This window comes from Cupressus sempervirens, chromosome 4, assembly GCF_028749045.1.
Source record: "Cupressus sempervirens isolate cs-2001-9-10 chromosome 4, ASM2874904v1, whole genome shotgun sequence".
Lineage (NCBI taxonomy): Eukaryota > Viridiplantae > Streptophyta > Pinopsida > Cupressales > Cupressaceae > Cupressus > Cupressus sempervirens.
The window spans coordinates 402,684,535-402,705,292 of NC_143121.1; the positions used below are offsets into that span (position 1 = coordinate 402,684,535).

Genomic DNA, 20,758 nt, shown 5'->3' on the forward strand with positions numbered 1-20,758 from the left:
TAAAGGAAGTTAACATAGCCAAGCTAGAAGCTAAGATTGTTTCATTTAGAAACATTGGTAATTCTACTATCTTGTCTACTTTGGAGTTCTCAAACATTAATAGGAGCATATACTTGGATGACGTTCTTGCTTCTCAAAAACCACACTTGACAAGAAGGGAATTGGTTGGGATGAAGGTGAATGCTCTTTGTCAAAAAGGAAAGAATAGTTGGATTCCATTCGTGAACAGCCCTGTTGTCTCTCAACAAAATCAAGTTATCAAGGTGAACAAACCCCCCTTCTATGGTTATTGTTTTTCTTGCAATAACTTTGGTCATAAGGCTATGGATTGTGATGTTGGTCCTAGAAGAAAGTCTTATAGCTTTGAGAGACATGGTTTCGGTTTCTTTAAGAGATCTAATTTAATATGCTACTGCTGTAACAAGTTTGGTCATACTTCAACGTTCTGTAAGAATAATGGAGTAACATCATACTGTAGGGCTGAAACTAAAAACATGGCAAGAATTGTTAAGGTATGGAAGAAGACGAATCGAGAGGCTTCTCTCAAGGCTTTAGTTGTCTTAACCACTCTTTTGGCTAAGAATGAAAAGGATATATGGTACATTGATAGCAGTAGTCAAGACATATGACGGGTGATTTGATTAAGTTTCATTCCATTAAACCAATGTAGAGTGGAAAATTAAGATTTGATGGTAGTTCTTCCACATGAGTTGCTGGTATAGAAAATCTCTTATTGAATAATGGTCAAACTGTTGTAGAAAACATTCTCTATGTTAAAGGGCTGAAACATAATCTATTGAGTGTGAGTCAGCTATGTGATCAAGGATATGAACTTGGTTTTAATTCAATCTCTTGCACAATTAAGAAAGGCAAAGATGTCATAGCTAATGCAACCCAGACAGCTAACAATCTTTACATTCTTTAAGATACTAAAGTTGAAACCTGTTGTTTAAGTAGTATGGATGATGCTTCACTTTGGCACAAGAATCTTGGGCATATTAATTTTGATAATCTGGTCAAGATCAGCAAGAAAGAAGTGGTTAGAGAGATGCCTAAGTTAGAAAAGCCAGCTGATATTGTTTGCAAAAAATTGTCAAGGGAAGCAAACTAGAGTTTCCTTCAAACCAAAAGAACATACCAGCTCCAACCCACTTGAGCTAGAGCACAGGGATCTCTGTGGACCAACTAAAACTACAAGCCTTCAAGGTGAGAACTATTTTATGTTGCTTATTGATGATTACACATGCATGATATGGGTTTCTTTTCTAAAAGAAAAAGCAGAAGCATTAGATAAATTCAAGGTGTTTAAAACTCTAGCTGAGAATGAATTTGATTTGAAGATTAAATGTTTGTGTTCTGATAATGGTGGAGAATTTCCATCTAATTAGTTTATGAGCTTTTGTGAACTTAATGGCATTAGAAGACAGGTTTCAGCTCCATGAACACCAGAACAAAATGGTGTTGTGGAAAGGAAAAACAGATCAGTACAAGAGATGGTACGTTGCTTGATGAATGAGAGAAAAGTAAGCGATACATTTTGGAGAGAAATTGTCCATGCAGTTGTGCATATTCAGAATAGGACTTTGTTGAGATCCAATTTCAACAAGACTCTGTACGAACTTTGGAAAGGTAAACCAGCAACAATCAAGTACTTTACAAAATTTGGCAGCCCATGTCACATTAGAATAGATGAAGATAACTTGGAGAAATTTAATTCTAGAGCTGATGAAAGGATTTTTCTTGAGTATTCCTCAAAGAGCAAGGCTTTTAAATGTTACATAAAATAGTTGACAGTGCAAATGTTAAATTCATGAGGTTACAAACAATTCTAGTGAGTTGGTGGATAGCTCAAGTGAAAAAAATTCAGAACCGTACTGTTGCACCTACTTCATCTCCACCCACACAAGCTGGAACAACCAGCAAAGATGTTGAAAATGCCAAAGAAAAGACACAATCACCTAATGGAAGTGAAGTCTCTTCACATGATAAAGCTGAAACCTCACATGAAATTTTGAGCAATACATCCAAGGTGAAATTGATGATTCCTCTTTATTTAAAACTCCTAAGTTTGTTCAAAAGAATCATCCTTAAGATCAAGTAATAGCTGAAAGAACAACAAGGGCTACAAGAAAGGATGTTAATTACTTTGAGGGTGATGATTTTTCATTAATGTCTTTGTATGAGCCAAAATGTACTGAAGAGGCAGCCACGGATGAGAATTGGATTGCAGCCATAAAGGAAGAGATAGAGCAAATCAAAAAGAGTAATACTTGGGAGCTTGTGCAAAGACCCAAGGACAAGAACATGATTGGGACAAAATGAGTGTTTCGCAATAAAGTAGATGAAGAAGGTAAAGTTGTTAAAAACAAAGTCCGCTTGGTTTGCAAAGGCTACTCACAATTTGAAGGTGTGCATTTTGATGAGACTTTTGCTCCTGCGGCTAGGGTAGAGACAATTAGAACGTTTTTTGCTTTTGCTTCCTTCAAAGGTTCTAAGGTGTTCCAAATGGATGTCAAATTAGCATTCTAAAATGGAAACTTAAATGAAGAAGTTTATGTTGAACAGCCGGATGGTTTTGTGTTGACTAATGATTTGGACTATGTGTCCAAGCTGAAAAAGGCACTTTATGGCTTAGAAACAAGCTCCTAGAGCTTGATATGATAGGCTGGACAGCCACTTATAGCAGCATGGTGTCAAGAAAGGGTATGTGGATAGCAATTTGAACTTGTATGTCAAGATTGAAGGTAATAACATTCTTATAGTTGTTATCTACGTTGATGATTTGATTTTTGGTAATGATAGCTCTAAAATGAACCAGAAATTTACTGATTATATGAAAAATGAATTGGAAATGTCTATGATGGGGCAGTTGTCTTATTTTCTTGGGCTGCAAATTAGTCAATCAGCTGGTGGTATTTTTTATTCACAAAATAAAAATGTCAGAGGGTTGCTCAAAAGGTTTAAGATGGAAGATTGCAATCCAGTTAGCACACCCACAGAAACTGGATGCAAATTAAGTAAGAATGATGTGTCCCCTATTGTTGACCAAACTCTCTACATGTCTATGGTAGGAAGTTTGTTGTTTGTTACATCCACTAGATCGGATATTATGCAATTGTTGGTTATGTTGCCAGATTTCAAGCATCTCCCAAACAAACACATGTTAAAGTTTGTTTACCGTACTAGTAAAGAAATCAACACATACAGACAATGGAACAGAGTAGCCGAATTATATTCGCATATGCCAGACATACATTATGCTTCATAAGATAAACGAATGTCGATTATTGATGCTTTACAATGATCCCAGATGGGATATAAATACTACCGCCGAACCTTCCCGGAGGAGTCCGTCGGCCACAATATTACATCCGCTACAAACTATTTACCCATCGGCTACAAAATACAAAACACCGACGACAGCCAATCCGTCGGCTACAGAAACACCGTCGAAACCATCCAGTCTACTGACACCATCCCCCCACCCAAAAAAAAGTCATCTCCTGACGACTAACAAAATTAGGAGACAACTTACAGACAACAGAAGAAACACTAGAAAGAAGGGGGCATCCCAAAAGTGTGTTGCTGGCGGCATAACTCATACACCTGCTCTGTCCTGATGCGGATATCTATCTGAATCTGAGAATTAACTTCGACGGCCTCCTTCAGAAGAAGCGCCGCATCCATAGCCTGCATCCTGGCTAACTGCATCTCATGCTCAGCCGCATCCTTATCTCGGACCGTCGCCTTTGTACCTTGCCTAGCTACGTCCCTCTCCTGCACTGCTGCTGCCCGCTCAGCGGCCCATGCTGCCTACTGGTCGGCCAAGTCGGCGGCTGTCTTCTTTCTAGCCTCACTCTCAGCTGCCAATGATCTCTCTACTGCAACCCTATCTGCCTCAGCACACCGACAACCATAGTAAACATCCTTGTACAGCGCACAATCTCATGTGCCAACTTCATCATAGGGGTGTCACTGGGTCCCAACTCCGACTCAGTAGCCCAATCTACCAACATCTCAGCTGTCTCCACTACCAGCCAGCCCCTGTCTACAAAACAAGTCTAAAATTGTCGAGAATAAATGCCACGAATATATGCTCTGATCAAATGCCACTCCCTCCGCCGAGTCAAGGCCTGAATTGCCACATCGTGTCCCTTCTTCAACGCAGACTTCATAGTCCTGAGGTAATCCCGGCACCTGTCCTCATCCGACCCGTAATCCTCCTTGGCGAAGTCCTCCAATGACCATTCCGCATCATTGTTTTCCTCCTCATCAGCAGGAGCCATGCCCACATTCGATGCCACCCTCTCTGCTATTGGCACAACCACGGCATGTGGCATTCCCTCCTCCTGAAGCTAAGGCTCTAGTACTGCTGGTGATGTTCCTGAACGCCTAGGAGACTGAATGGACAGACCCCGCTTTGCAGGAGTGTCGGAACTGCTGCCTCATAAACTCACTAGCTCTATCCATCACCTCCGGTTGGTCTGACTGCGCGACCTCCATGTTCTCCTCCGGTACTGGCTGAGCTGACTTGGCCTCTGCTAAAAAAGATGATGAAACAGTGACAACTGCATCACAATCAATGACCTCCAACCGAACCTCCGGCTCAGGCTCCGGTGGTGGCAACTGTGCTCTCTGTGAGACTGTGACGGCGACATCTGCTGGTACAACTGGAATCACCTCCGCTACAGCCGTCGGCAATATCTCGACCACTGTCCGTGGGACAACATCCATCGCTGTCTGTGGGACCATCTCCGCCATTGTCCGTGGGACATCTGCCTCCGTTGGAGAAGTCATAAGGACTGGGGCATGGCGCTGACCAAATGCCGGAATGACTGTCGGAAAGGTAGTCAAGTGCGCCGAAGTTGACAGCTGAGGAGGGGTAAAGAATGTGGGCCCACTACCCGGTGCCTCACCATCAACTTCTGCCGATGTGCTGACCTCTTCTTCCACGAAATCAGCCCCGTCACTCATCAAAGTGCCCTCCCGTCCGCTATCGATCTCTCTGGAAGCAGCCAGTCTGCGGAGTACTTTCTTGTGACCTGCTGCTGATCCTCCTGTATCCAAGTGTCGCTAGTAGAATATGGGAGGCTCCCCGTCTGCCAACTTGCCCCTTGGAGGAGCCTCAAAACCATCTAGTGAAATCTGGCTAGCTGCAACCTCCAACAACAGCCCGATGGCGTGGTGTGGAATAAAAAATGTTCGGTGTTGAAGTGTCATGAATTCCTCCATCCTGTCGGCAAGCACTGAGGCCCAATCATATACTACTCCCTGCATGATACCATTCATAAACACAATCTACAGCAATGCTATATCCGAAGCTCGAGTGGCGCCTGTCAACCTGCTCTTGATGACGTCCATGATACACCGCCAATGACCCTCCCGAATAAAGTCCCTGCGAAGCCCTCTGCACTTTGTCCCGTGAACCGCTGCCTCCCTCTCGATGGGTGTAAGATCCCATCACACTAGATCTATCCAATGCTTCTTCCGTTCTCGTGAGTTTATGGTTCTTGATTTCCACTTTCCTCCCATCGGGGCCAGGGATGCCGAAAACCCTAGTGAAATCCCTAGGTTTAAAGGACACCGTCATTTGCTGTTATTTGTACAAGAATGTACTTGTTCTGCTCCGAGCGCTATATGTCTTTATCATGGTGCGCAATACTAATTCAAACAATCAGATGGTAAAGATGAGAAGCTGGATGGCCCAATGCACCTGTGCCTGCATCAAAATCTGTTTAATTTGGTCAGCCTCTGGAGTCTCCTGCCACCAGTTCCGGCATTCGCTCCCACTAAGACTCTCAAACTGGACAGTGAGATAAGTGAGTTCCTCCTTGGTCTTCTGTTTCTTGCTACTGGAACCGGAGGGACCTGCAACTCGAATCCTTGATGCCAAAACTCTTGAATTCTTTTCCATATTAGCTGCCAACTAACTCTTCCACGACTTCCCCTTGCCTGCTGACTCCATGCAAAAATGGCTTATTTCTCCTTATATAGGTTTCCTCCGTCTATTACAAATGCAATCTCACCACTCGGAGGAGGTAAAAGAACGTGTCGTAGCCAATCCAACGATACCAGCACTCCTATAAGGCAGCTAGTAACTTCCGAAAAAAATCTCAATCCCTCCTCAAGGAAAAACAAAACCCGACCAATCTTTCACTTGAGATTTCTCTATCGGCAATCATGACGATACCTGCCAGAAATATCAACCCGAATTGAACCAATTAGAGCTTTTTCTTTGCAATTTCTCCTCCCTGACGAAATTAGTGGGCTTCTCGAAACTCTTGGTGGAAAAACCACGCTTTTTGTTTTATTTATCTCTATTTCCCCGCGGAGAACATGTAGCAGAAGGATTGATGCACAAATATGATACCCCAAGTAGCAAAAATAAAATAAGACTCCACTAAAACAGCTTCCAGCAACTTTTCCCAATGATATTCGGCCCCTTAGATACCATTCAGTGACTGATCAAAGAGAGAATGACTTAGCTCCAAATTCTCTCACAATTCCAAATAAAAAGATCACCTGCTTATTAAACTCCGTGTGATGGCCTCACCAATTAATCAATTCACCCGTTCGTGCATGATTCGACCGAGTAACTTTGCCTTTTCCATCCCAATGTTTGTCCTTCGATGTGCCAAATTTTCAATGTGCCAACTTTGCCTCGCACAACCATGAAGGAGCCGCACTGAATGAAGACACCCACGATTGAGAAAAGCATCCACCACGGAGCAGTTTTCCGTGCGACGCCGAACTGGAGGAGGGAGACTTCTTGTTTTTTTTTTTTTTAACCGTAGGCCTTTCCTTCTTACACCCGCAGGCAGTCAGCGATCATATGTGGTGAGTATTCCCACCTATCACACGGGTGACCTGGGTTCGTTCCCCGGCAAAGGCGCCAAATGTTTACTGTACTAGTAAAGAAATCAAGACATACAAACAATGGAACAGAATAGCCAAATTATATTTGCATATGCCAAACATACATTATGCTTCATGAGATAAACGAATGTAAATTATTGATGCTTTACAATGATCCCAGACGAGATATAAATACTACTGCCGAACCTTCCCGAAGGAGTTCGTCGGCCACAATATTACATCCGCTACAAACTATTTACCCGTTGGCTACAAAATACAAAACACCGACGACAGCCAATCCGTCGGCTACAGAAACACCACCGGAACCATCCAGTCGGCTGGCAAAGTTGTTAATAGAATTTTTAAATAATTGGAAAGCACTATTGAATATGGTCTTTGGTTTCCTAAGATTTATGATTTCTCTCTTACAGCCTATACGGATCACAAGAAGAGCACAAGTGGTTGTGCTTTCTTTCTAGGTAGTTGTTTAGTTTCATGGTTCAGCAATAAACAATCTTGCACTTCTTTATCTACTATTGAAGCGAAGTATATTGCAGCAGTTTCATGTTGCACTCAAGTAATCTGGATGCAGAACACTTTGATCGATTACATGATTCAATTTGATAATCTCATCTGCATATATTGTGATAATATGAGTCCCACTGATATTTCTAAGAACCCTATTATGCACTCCCTCACCAAGCACATTCCTAATAAGTATTGCTATCAGAAAGAGAAAGTTGCTAACAACATTGTCAAGCTGGGGTATGTTTGTTCAAAAGGACAAGTGGCTAACATTTCACAAAACTGTTACATTGGGATGGCTTTGAGTATCTTTAAAACAAGTTGGGTGTTCCCCGACAACGGCACCAAATGTTTAACAAACAGGGTAAAAGGATACTTATTGCATGTAGTATAGCAACATATAACACAGAACAGATACTTTATTCATATATGCAATATGCTGATTACAATGATTACAATTATTAGAACGATTACAATTATGATTCAAAGTCTCTTCTAGACGGTGTACATATACTTTTCCGAAGGAGTGACTCAACCGTCACGCACCCATTCGGATACTATTCTACCCATCGGCTACAATATAGAATTTACCGCCAACAATTAGATGGCATGAAAGCAAAGGGAGAGCTTCATTGCTATATCCTTTTCACGGCCAAATCTTGAATTTCGTCTTGTTTCACCATTGATGTGAAAAGGACTTGTGTTTTACAATCAGGGGGAGTTCTCTATCATACTGAGTTGTATTGCTATCCATGAGGAAAAAGGGGGAGCTTGCTAGAGATTTTCCTCATTGATGTCGAAGGTTGTTTGATCCATTTGTGTAATGTTGTGTGTATGCAGATCATTTTTTGTGCCTGTATGCCAACTATGTTGTGCGTATGAAGATCACTAAGTGACAAGTGTTTGTGTGCCCAATCATTTCTGCAAGAGTTCATTTCTCACCGTGTGTATTGGTGTATGCGGCAAATGAGTCAGGAATGTAAATGGAACTTGGTCTGCGATCCTACCATAGTCCGTCAGGAATCTCTGCACTTTGGTCAGCATGTTCACCTGTCCACATTATGTGTGATCCATGTTTAGCATACTTCTAAACTGATTTTTGCAGAGACATTACTGAATTTCTTTCGAGAGACATTAATTTATTCAGCTCGTATGAGAAATTGTGTGTAATGTTTTTCTCAAAATTTGAATTTCAGTCATTTTTTTGGAGGGCAAAAACTGGAGATTAACAATGTTGGCTTTTGGTAGTTATTGTGAATAAAGAGTTTCTTGTAACTGCTGTTTTTGTGAGGGTCGTGGCTTTTGGCTAGATTATCTAGCTTACATATATCAATATATGTAGCATCAAATGTTTGGCAAGACTATGTGGTTCTGTACAAAAATAATGGGTCATGATTCACCATCATCAAGTGAGCCTGCAAATCATTTTGAAATAGTGTCGAGTTTGCATTAAAAAGTTGGAGACTATTTTTAAAAGGTCAGCTAAGGTGTCGACAATGAACAGTGTGCATTTTTTAGCAGAAAATGACAGTTTTTTATTATGAAATGTTTTTTTAAAAACAGAGTTCAAAAAAGTTTTTTTAGATGTTGGGCTTTAAAAAAGGATATAGTGTGTTGGTATTTAGATAGCGAGTGCATGCAAAAGGAGTTTTATAGACAATATTTAAGGAAATGAATAAGGGAGTTTTCGGTTCTTTACTGGGCAGAACATGAGTCTCAGTAGAGAACATTCATATATTAAGGATTTCAGTTATCGAATCAAAGGGAGCTAGTGTATCGCTACTCTGTGCAGACCCATTACAGATGTGTGAAAAAGGTGCTGTGTGTTTTGAAAAAGAATGTGTGGAGTTCATCTGCTGTGATAATCTGTGCTAAAAGGACTGGTTAGAGCTTGTACTTGCAAAAATTTCTGGTAAAGAAAGCAGTAGTCTCCTGGAGGTGTCAAAATTTGAATGTGCATATAGTTTGATTGTCTGTTGTTACTGCATTCTAAATAGTAGGAGTCTATGCCATGACTACCTTAGATTGCATTTCAAATGTTCTGTAAACCGTAAGAAAATTGGTTGTAGCCATTAGTCCTGTGTGTTGCTGCTCTTGGACAGGTTGGAGCCTGTAGCTGGGTGTAAAGGTTGTTGCCTTGATGTACTGGGTTGTAGCCCCTTTTTTCTGGTGCTTAGTATTACCATGGTTTTTACCCAAAAGGGTTTCCACGAGACAATTCTTGTGTGTGCTTAATATTTACATTTTAATTTTCCTCTGTTTTAAAATGTTTTAGGATACTGATTCACCCCCTCCCCCTGTCAGTATCCTTGTGCTTTTCAGTTCACAATGACAATTTGCCCATAGTCAAATTGTGATTCTCTGAAATGCTTAGTCGCGTTCATCAAGGGATGCTTGTTCACTAGTATATTTCATGCTAGGGATCCTTTACACATCGATTGTGAATGATCTTGTAATGGTTATTTCTTTACTCGATGACTAACTTGTAGATCCTTTACACATCAATTGTGAATGATCTTGTAATGGTTATTTCTTTACTTAATGACTAACTTGTAGATGTCACGTGAAAAAATTTCACCAGATGAGCTTGTCCGTATATTTTTTTAATTAAATGCAACCATTTGGTAATGCTTTTTAGACCTATAATACAGCAAAGAGTTGAGAATTTAGTGTATAGAAAATAGAAAGAGAACCAATAAAAAACCTCTCGAAAATAGGCTTCAATTAGTCTATTGTAAAGATGTACTGAAGGCCGTATGAGATCTCTCGTTTCTTCCAACAGATTGTAAGCAGCTTTAATCTGCAGTTAAACCAATAAATTAAAGTAAAATATGGTCAGTTTGTAGTACTTCAGCCAAGAATTACGCTTAAAGCAATAAAGGTAGATGCTATATGTACGAATAGGAAACTAGCTAAACCTTAGTTTTGTAAAAGAGAACCCTCAATGCAGATTCACGTAATGTTTAAAAACAAGACTACAAGTACCAACATACGGCCAGCAATTTTCTCTGACAGAAATTTGTTACAATAAGAGAACACTATTTACAGAATCAGTTTCATTTGTCTTTAGATGAACAGCCAAAATGGTAAAAGGCAGCTTTCAACCAAGAGTGTCAATGCTACTGCAAGTCTCCAAAGTCTTGGCGCAGATATTATATGTATTCAAAAAATAAGGTAGATCACTCCCCTAAGTTATTAAAAAAATACTACTTTTTCTTCATAACTTTTTGGCTTCTAAGACTATTAACTACAGCTCCTGACAAGAATCTGCATAATATTATGAAAATAATAATAGGGTAATGTTCTCCTTCCTTTCTACACTTATCATGTAACACAAAATGAGACCTAAAAAACAATCTAAAAGAGAAAAGCATGTCTGCATATATTTTGCCAATAGAAACTTACGTTTTTCATCTTCACAAAACAATTGATAACATATTTGACAGTCTCCCCAGTTGGTTTCAAACCGTACTTGCACATCAAGTTATATGAAGGGGGCACCTGTATTCACATAAGAGGACCAGTGTTAGTGTCATTCAAAATATCAAGAAAGCTTATATCATATGGAGATAGAAGGAAAATAGCTTATTTTCTAGGAAAATTCATGCAGTAAGATAAATTTGTATTTCCAAAAAGCAATGGAAATTGAGTTTTTCTTCTCAAATTATGGATGATACACAGTAGCCTTTGAGTACTGGAAAATGTTGATATAGAAATCTCACACAGAAATTAAGCTTTCATAATACATAACATGGAACTTCGATAGACATCATGCCATACAGATGTACAGCATTAATTCAGTTTTTTAGTTATAGCAGTCTTGATGAAAGGCAACTTCCTAGTTAAAAACTTTAAACAGTATATAAAAACACTATTCGATTCGGAAGCCTTGTGCCTCAAAAAGTATGGCTATCATAACATGATAACAAAATAAATTGATAAAATAATTGAATACAATGTTGCTAGCTTCTTTTCTTCTTAGAAATAAATACCAGCAGTTTAACATGCATAGCTTGTTATGTTTTGTTAGAGGCAACTGTCTTATTAATTCACTTGTTGGCTGTAGGTTAGCCGCTAGTATTTATCTGTGTTCATAACAGCCTGCTCGTTACCAACAACCATTGGCACCCCTTAAAATTTGATTCTCCAGAAAAGGCAAGCATAAAATCCCTTTTCTAACCAGTTCTAAAGAACTCAAAGCATACAAATCTTCTATTGTTATAAATCTGTTGCTTAATCTAGAATGCCTCATACTAAATGTTCATTATTGCAATTGTTAATTTTATTAGATAAAGTAGTAAACATTGTCATCGTTGCCTATATGGTCAAACTAAAAAATAACCATCACTATTCAATATCCATAGATGACTACACCATAGTGGGATATCTCTAAATAGGGATGATTCAAAAACAACATCTACAAAAATAGGTTACAAAAGAATTCAAAAGTTTATTTGCATATAATACATTCTGATGTAGCCCAAAATTATTGTCTCCATTTTCGATCTTGAAGAATGAACAAATATGAATCCGGAGTAAGTTTATATGCAGGGCTCGCAGGGCAGAGATAGTTTAATGGCAAAATATTATTGATTTCATATATCCTTGCAGTGAATGTCTACTTAACATACTTGGGCTTAATCGTTGAGCAATATATGTGTCCATCAATGATAAATTCAAAAGAAGCTGCTGGGAATTGTTATCAAGATGAATTATGTATATAGTTCCAAAATATATCAATTAAAGGCTAATAAGCATCAGGTCTGTGCAAGGTATTCAGATGTAAATACAATTTTGTTTCTGCCTGATCCACACCAGAGTAAATCATTGATTCCAGAATTAGAGAGTCTCATTGAATTCGATAATTCTTAGAAGAGGGTTATCGATACACAACATGATGGAATCAGAGTACTCTGGAAAATATAATTAACAGGATTTTGAAGGCATGTTGTATTTCAAATGTGCCATCTATATAAATCTGCAAAATATTAAAGCATCATCGCCAAGGTGAAGGCCCCATAGCCATCACGGCAAGAAAGGAAGAATAATATATATCCCGCACATACATATATATCAACATGAGTTTAACACGGCAACTATACCCTGCATATCTCCCAGAACAGTGACGATATTATCATCAGACAGTGGTCTGCATATATAATCACAATATGATTATCACACACGTTCGAATAAGGAAATAAGTGTGGTCAGTATAGTGTAAAGCAAATACATATGAAATAAACATGGGTGTGGATATGAAAGTCGAAGCATGAGTTTCTGGTCTGTTTGTCAACACATGTTCACGGGCACTGAATTATTTATCTTTAGGAAACGGGCAAATGGTAACAAATATCCATGGCTATGGTCTCTAAGCGAAGCACACTAGTGAGGGAACAAGGAATTTGAGCCATGAAAATATTCAATGCTCTACTTAAAACCATGGCAGTCATCTGGTCCACACGGATCGAGTGCCATTTGAAATAATTTGCCAGATTATCGAAGTTTTCTAGTTTCCACGTCTTACAAAGCCGCTGGAAACATTCGCTACAACAAATCATTATTTGATAATTAGTATCTAATGATGTTTTGTTTCTATCGCAGGTCCATGTGATGAGCGATTAGAAGGAGCATCACCAATATAAGGCGCCAATCGAAACGGGAGTCACCTAGAAGCTTCAGTATGGACGAAAGAGGAGAAACATGGTCCAAAAATTACATCGTAAGCCAGCTTCAGACAAAGATATTACGGGAGTATAATATCTTCACGCTCCACATGCCACCCAGTCCACCATTGTGTCCAAGAATTCATGAGTTTATCTCCCATTCGAATTAGTCACAGGCTGGAAATACACAGATAAAATAAAATGAAGAAATTCCTACGTCTTGGATACCTCGAGGGAGGTTTTTCTCAAAATATGAATTTGTTTCAACGAAAAATATCTAAAAACTTATTATATATTCCTAATCGCCTTTATTTCATATTGTAAATCATTAAGTTATTATTAATGTTTAGGCCGTTGTGATTAGGAAATGCGGAGAGATGTGCTGGTTCATATTGGCACCTTTTCACATTTATAAATATAAGATGTAAAATCATATAATTCATACATATACAAATTTTACATATTCAAGATACATGCACTTTGATATAATTTATTCTTTCATTGGTAAAGAAATGAAATTTTTTGAACTAAGTCCGTGGGAACTATATTGGATGGATCATTCATAAGGAGTGTCTCTAGTGCAATTATATTTCTGTATGAGCGGTAAGAAATATTTATTTTACTTGCATGAAGCTTTAGAGTTGAAATATTATATAATTTGGTCCTTTATAATTATTATTTTTAATTTTATAAATAATTTATATGATAAATAAGTGGACATGATCAATTATAGCATTTTAAAATCAAACATCATAGATATTGAGAAATATTTAATCATTTCCAAATCTATATCTCGTTTGTCTCCGAACCACACGGGTTGAAGTACATTCTAGACTATTTTAAAATTGTGTCCCTATATTTGATCTATCGCTAAATTGTTTAAAATTAATGTGCGTAGAATTTTATAAAGTTGTATCCTTTAAACTTATAATACTGACTCTATCGCCCTTCGGCACTGGTCTAATGTAGATGTCCAATCTGAGAAGGAGCATCCTTATGTCGCACCAGGGATGCCTTTTATTGATTGCCCTTAACAGATTTTGGCAGACTTTGCTAAGGATCTTTATGATCCAAAATATGGCAGACTTTGCTAGGGATCTTTATGATCCAAAATCCACTCTAAAACAATTTGCTACAAAAACTACACGCTCTACTCCTACAAGTGGTGCCACACGGAAATGGAAGTATAATATGTGTAGCGGAGAATGGTTTTGCAACATTACGAGAGTTAATGCACGCCTTCTTTTTTAGACTGGTTATGGTGTGACCTCATGCATATTCTTGGCACATCCTGAGAATGTGAAATACAGAATTGAAGTTACCAAACTATGGAGCATTTCTGATGATATTGAAGTCCCAGTGCCTAGATTTTTGCCTCTAGACAAAAGGTACAGAGTATACAGCAGTTACAATGGCAGCGAGATACATCTCCTCGTATCTTGCATCAGAGAGCAAGGACTATGTCACCTACACCATCCTTTTCCTCACCTACACACAGTTCAACATGGGATAGTAGGGGGAAACGGAAAGCAACTACAAGTCGTAGTGCTAATAACCCCATTGCTCAATTATTTTACATACACGCATGGGAGCAGTTAGATGATGTTGTTGGTGGTTTCTTCTTTTCCAATGGCATGCCAACACATGTGGCTCGATCTCCCTATTTTGTAAGGATGATGTCCATGGCAATGAAAGAGGGAGAGCCATCATATGTGCTACCAGGTGACCACAAGCTGAAGACCATAGTGTTAGCTAGAGCCTATGACAACATTGGGATCTTGATGGAGCAAATTGACGGATTCAGGTTACAACATTATTATGGATGGGCGAACGCATATTAGTCATTGTGCACTCATCACCATTATGGTAACATGCATCGAGGGCCCATACTTTTTAAAGGCAATTGATTGTTCAAGGCATCATAAAGATGTTGATTTTCAATTTCATGTGTTTAAGGAAGTCATTGAGGTTGGGCCTGATGGAGTATAAAAATTTAATCCATGATATGAATCAGTTTTGTCCATAATTATCCATCATTAAGGAGATTATCTAGTTCTTGGGATCAAGTAGGACGTAGTTTACTGATTTGTTTTATGACGTATCTTGGAGATGATTTTTGCACAAGGAAAAACTCTGTGAGTAGCTACAATTAACGTTGTGCTCAGCTTTTTTCTCAGACATAATTGACTCTATAAAAAATGCTCTGGATTTAATATGGATCAGAGATGGTATGAAGATGGAAGGCTCTTAAAGAGAAGAATGGTGGAAATTTCTAATAATTTTTACCCAAGGTACAGGCACCATATTGTTCGCATTATTGACCATTTTGTGTAGCAAAGATATCTCTGCATTGCTTTTTGAAAAACTTGGAGTAAATGTATCTGAACTACTCAAATTGAATCAGTACAAAGGGATATCTCTTTACCAGTGAAGGCTATTTGCAAAGCAGATCCTGGATGCATTGTTTGTGCCATAAGAAGCAGGTGTTATCCACTGTGATTTGAAGCTTGAAAATATATACATTTTTCAACAAGCCTGCAGTTAGTAGATATTAAGCTTATTGTCTTTGGGACCAGCAGTATGGATTTTCTCATTAATGCTTTTCAGGGAAGTTTTCTTCTACGCTGGAGTTCTTGTCTTTATCCAACTTACTAATAATTTGCACAAAATTTGCGATTACGAGCAGGAAGTGGATTGAATCACTACACTCATTTATTGGCAAGACGAATTCAAACAATGAAGCACACAAGTAAATCATGCCATACAAAAAGGAAGAGCTAATATGCCGGATTGTTGTGGTGATGGTTTTGCACTACATTTAAACGCAGGGGTTTTGGGAGAAAAGATACTGAGAGATTTGACCCAAGAGACTTGTGGTCTGTCAGCAGCATTGGGTTCCCACTGGTCTAATAAGAGTCTACCACCAAGTGAACAAATTGAACAATTTCACTGCATGGAATTCTCTTCTTTAGTTGGTGCTGAAAAGATTGCATCCGAGTCATTAATAAGTTTCTTATTCAACCATAGTAATGCAGCTTTTCCTGCTCTCCAGATATGCTTACAAGTCTTATCATGGCCTGATAGCAAAGCTGTGGCAAAAGTTTGTATATTCTGTGGATCTGTTGTCATGTTTGCCATTTCCACCAATAATGATGAACTCCAGCAGTTTACAGGAACAGATTTGTTTGCAGCAGTCATTCAGGGTTTAACTCTAGTGTCAAATATAGATGATCATGTGAAGAGTTTATGCCCCGTTTCTCATCCAGCATTCATGCCTTTCCAGTCAAACGCTTTTTCGGGAGCATTAGGGATTTAGTCACCTGTTCTCACTTGCGAATTCATTCAATTTTTGTCTTGTTGCAGGCTCGTGTAGCGTGTATGTGGATGAAGGAGCCGTCTGAAACAAGGGAAGTGTCGTTCCAAGGAAGGCACGGACAGAGAAGTCTCAAGGGAGCAGATAGTCCAAACTGAAGGCATCGGATTGATGAAGATGATAAATACAATTCCCATCGAATCCAGGTTTTTGCGATTTGAATAGAAGGCCATTCAAAGAATGCAGAAGATGCGATGAGCTTTTCCGTAGGAAGGATGATGTCTTCAAATAATCTTCAAAAGGAATATAAGCAGAAGGATCAATTTGAATTGGCATTTACGGGATGATCAATTCTGTGCAAGCACCAAAGAAATCCGAGCACGCATCATGAATCGATAATTTAATATTCAAAATGGTGAACGCAAAGGATGTGCGGATGAAGATGCATAGAGTAACTCAATAGTATTTGTTTTATTTAAAATTACATTAAAAGCATTAAACATTGGTTAGTTATTTCTTAAGAGGTGCGATGGTTGAGAATGCACGTCTCCATTGTCTATAAATATAAGAGTTTGAAAACCAATGAGGGGAGACAATTTTTTAAAAACAACACACGTTATTAAAATTTCCTTCCATACTTTGAGCATACATTTTGAATTTCTTCAATAAGAAAGGATTGAAATATTGAGCAAAGCGGGCTAAAGGCTGAGAAGTGTTGAATTTAAATTAAGATTGCCTATGGTTGGTTTTTTTTATTGGATAGAGCTCCGACGAGTTCTGAGAGTCTTCAGTACGAATTACTGCGGCATTAGATCAATAAGAAACTTATTTTTAGAGTTGGAGAGTATATGTCTTGTCCTTTATGATTTTGATGATTGTATGTTTATAATTTGTTATTTCAATTAGTGCATTGAATTGTTCAGCTATCCAGATTTGATCAATGCAAATATTGTAGGATATATGATCTTTCCTCTATTTGTAGTTGTTTTATCCAGATTAAGGTTAAATTATTACAGATTGATCTGAATATGCAAAAGTAAATCAATTCGTGGCATTGCAATTATCAAGTTATTAACATATATAGTATCATTAATATCATTTAGTTGAATATAAAGAATATACGTTTGACTCTATTACCCATTAAGATTTGGCACTAATCATTAATCCATTTATAAATCCTTAGACTTATACGCTGGCAATCTTTTAACTCTTTTCTTATGAAGAAAATTAGATCGTGTTCATAACAAAAACTTGTTTTAAATCTTTTTTTCAGCAACATATAACATCTTAAATAAAGTAATTGAAGTTTGAAGATAAATAATTCAGCACATTTCCTTGATACTTGCCAATTGAGGCATTTGTTTTCTTTAATCCGCTATAATACATCTTGCATCCGAGTTTTAGATTTGCGTAAACAGGCCTTGGTCTAGCGGAACCTAAAGCGCAGAGGATTTGATCCTGTCACATTGGTCAAAATCAGTTAGATACCCAGCATCGAGCGAGCAAGGCTCGTAAGTTTCTAATCTGTGATTTTGATAGCCAACAAGGCCACAAAATGTGGTCCAAGTGGTGACAAATGCAGCAAATGTGTTCAAAGTTGCAGGGAGATTTGTTGAGGTAGCTTATAGGCATATTTGGCAGACTCCATGTTGTGTGCATGCCATAAAAAATGCACTCAAAGACATGGGGAAAATTGATTGGATTAGATGGGTGATTAATGATGGGAGAGAGGTGCAGATGTTTATCTGCGATCACCATACATCACATGCACTTTTCAGGAGCTTCGCAAAGAAGCAATTGCTAAAACCAATTGAGACCAAAATCACCAGATACGCATCATATTATATTCTCTTAGAAAGAATGATTGAGTTGCAAGAGCCATTGCAACTCATGGTTATGACACAAGAATGGAATTGATGGCCTAAGTCTAGAACAAAGCAAGGGAAAAGGGTAAAGGAGAAGGTGAAGAGTGATCAGTTTTGGAATGACACAGAATACATAGTCTCCATCATTACTCCAGTGTTTCAGCTGATTAGATATGGAGATGCGGATTCACCTAGCCTTGGAGAAGGTTATGAGTGCATTAACTCCATGCTTGGGCAGATGATGGTTGTTGTGCATGAGAGAGACGCCACTCTAGCATTCTATACGAAGCACATTGAGCCTATCATTCACCGCAGGTGGGAAAAGTTGAAAACTCCTTTGCACATGGCTGCCTATGCATTGAACCCGAAGTGCTACATACCTAGGCCTAGTAGAGTAACACCACTTCAGGATGATGAGGTGAAGGATGGATTCTTTTGGTGCATTGCCAAGATGTATGATACTGAAACTACAAATGAGATTCGCACCAAGTGGTCTGAATTTGCTAGTCTTTCAAGTAATCCTTAAATCTTAATTCAGTGCTCTAAACTCTTTATAATTACAAGTCCTTTTAATTGTTACTTATAATTTAATAAGTTATTTTAATATTATGTTGTAAACTTGTAACTTGTAGGATACTCGGATATTGCAAAGGTGGATCCCAAAACTATGGCACAAAAGAATCCCATTTTGTGGTTCAAATGTCATGGGTCACAGAAGTCGAAGATCACCTCACTAGCCATCCGATTGCTTTCTCAGGTTTGCAGTTCCACCCCTTTATAATCTTAACTTTAGGAGTTTTATTTTACTGATTTATGATTCATTGGTTCAATGATTTATCATTTATCATTTCTTACAAATTGTATGAACGTTTGTTTGTATGTTGTAACTTTCAACTTTGTTATCTCAGATTTCTAGCTCTTCAGCTGCAGAGAGGAACTAGTCCACCTATAGCTTCATCCACTCTATTAAGAGGAACAGATTTACCTCTAAGAGAGCAGAGAAGTTTGTTGTTGTACATAGTTTCTTGCGGCTCAAAGATCGCAAGACACATGAGTACAAGGAGAGCCCAACAGCACGATGGGATGTCGAGCCAAAAGATGTAGCTCAGATTGATGAGGATGACGATGCAACAGAAGCCAATGTAGGGTGATCAAGATCTTACCCACGAGGAGTCTAGTACTTCTAGTGATGAGGACTTCGGTATAGGGGATGATTAGAGAGCGCTTGGGATGATTCCATTCTCATTATTGACATTTTGTCATTCTATTGATTATACTCACTAAATATGGCTATGATACATTGTTTCATTACACTATTTCTTGCTACTCGGCTCATTGTCATCATGAGCATCTTTATGATATATGATATTCATATTTGAACAATAATTTTGAATATTTCATCTTTGTCATTTGCTAAATTGATAGTCAATGGTTGACTTACACGGTACTATGTGTGGTTTATATTTTTCATTTCTCATTATCATTATTATCATTATGTTTAAAAGTTTTAGTATTTTACTAGTATAATGGTCATCGGTAATGGTTATGAAGTTTCAAGTTTCAAGTCTGAACTTATGGTTCGTGAATCGCATTTTAATTTTCTATATTCAACTATATTTGATATGTCATATTGAATTATCATTTCATAATTAGCATTTTCAGTCATATATATATATATATATATATATATATATATATATATATATACTATGCAATTCCCCCCACCCTTCCCCTACCCCTCTGCACCCCCGCCGTCCCCCTATGTCACGTCCCCTTTTTAGCAACACAATTCCTATAGTAGATTTGCCTATCACCGACTCTCGTAGGCAAATAATCTTGGAGAGAGAGTCATCTCGTCGCCAGAAGATTGCATTTTGCTACATTCAGTAAATGGGGTCTACATATTCTAATAGTGAATTAAGATTGCACTTTTAATTTAATTAAGTTATTTAATTTTTATAAAAAGTTATTTGATAATAAAAGTGCATTATAATAAGATATTATAAAGGACGATTCTAGAAGCTTCCAGTGATTTCTCAAAAAGTGAATAAATAGAGGACAAGAGGCACCCATTTGGACAAGCGGTTTTGTGGATTCGACTTCTATTCCAATTGGAGCAATTTGTAGTCATTTGGTCTGCAAATTCTCAGATAATCTTTGGGAACGATAACTCCCATTGATAAGCAATTTTAAGGGTGTGGAATATCACCCGAATTATTGCAAAATCTGGAGGTGACGCCACAGTCATTTCACCTGAGCAGAGATTTGAGGCCTAAGGCCAAAAATGTTGTAGCTTGATGATCATTGAAGGGTCAGTAGAAGAAATTAATTATTGCAGAACCGGAGGAATTTGGAGGAAATCAGAAATACAGTGGAAATCATAAATCTCTCCTGATCCGAATTGCGCATGAATTATTATCAAGTCACCCGACGGTTCAGGTTTACATCAGGTCCAGCTTTCGATTGAAGGTTGCAAATAATAATAAAATCGCATCAAGCCGATTAATGTGGAAATCGCGTGCAAAATAGTTGCAGGG

The 20,758-nt window shown here is 38.2% G+C and overlaps 1 protein-coding gene across 6 annotated transcripts in view; it reads right to left on the reverse strand.

Moving 5' to 3' along the window:
- The window catches only part of LOC149561756 (Pentatricopeptide repeat (PPR) superfamily protein), a 308,014-nt gene that overhangs the window by 141,423 nt on the left and 145,833 nt on the right, over window positions 1–20,758 (reverse strand). For all 6 annotated transcript variants that reach the window (XM_089825298.1, XM_089825301.1, XM_089825300.1 and 3 more), the window contains 2 exons: window positions 10,786–10,881; window positions 10,085–10,180 (listed from right to left, as the gene is read on the reverse strand). In XM_089825298.1, the coding sequence (XP_089681424.1) occupies window positions 10,085–10,180; window positions 10,786–10,881 (192 nt within the window). The remainder of the gene's footprint in view (window positions 1–10,084; window positions 10,181–10,785; window positions 10,882–20,758) is intronic.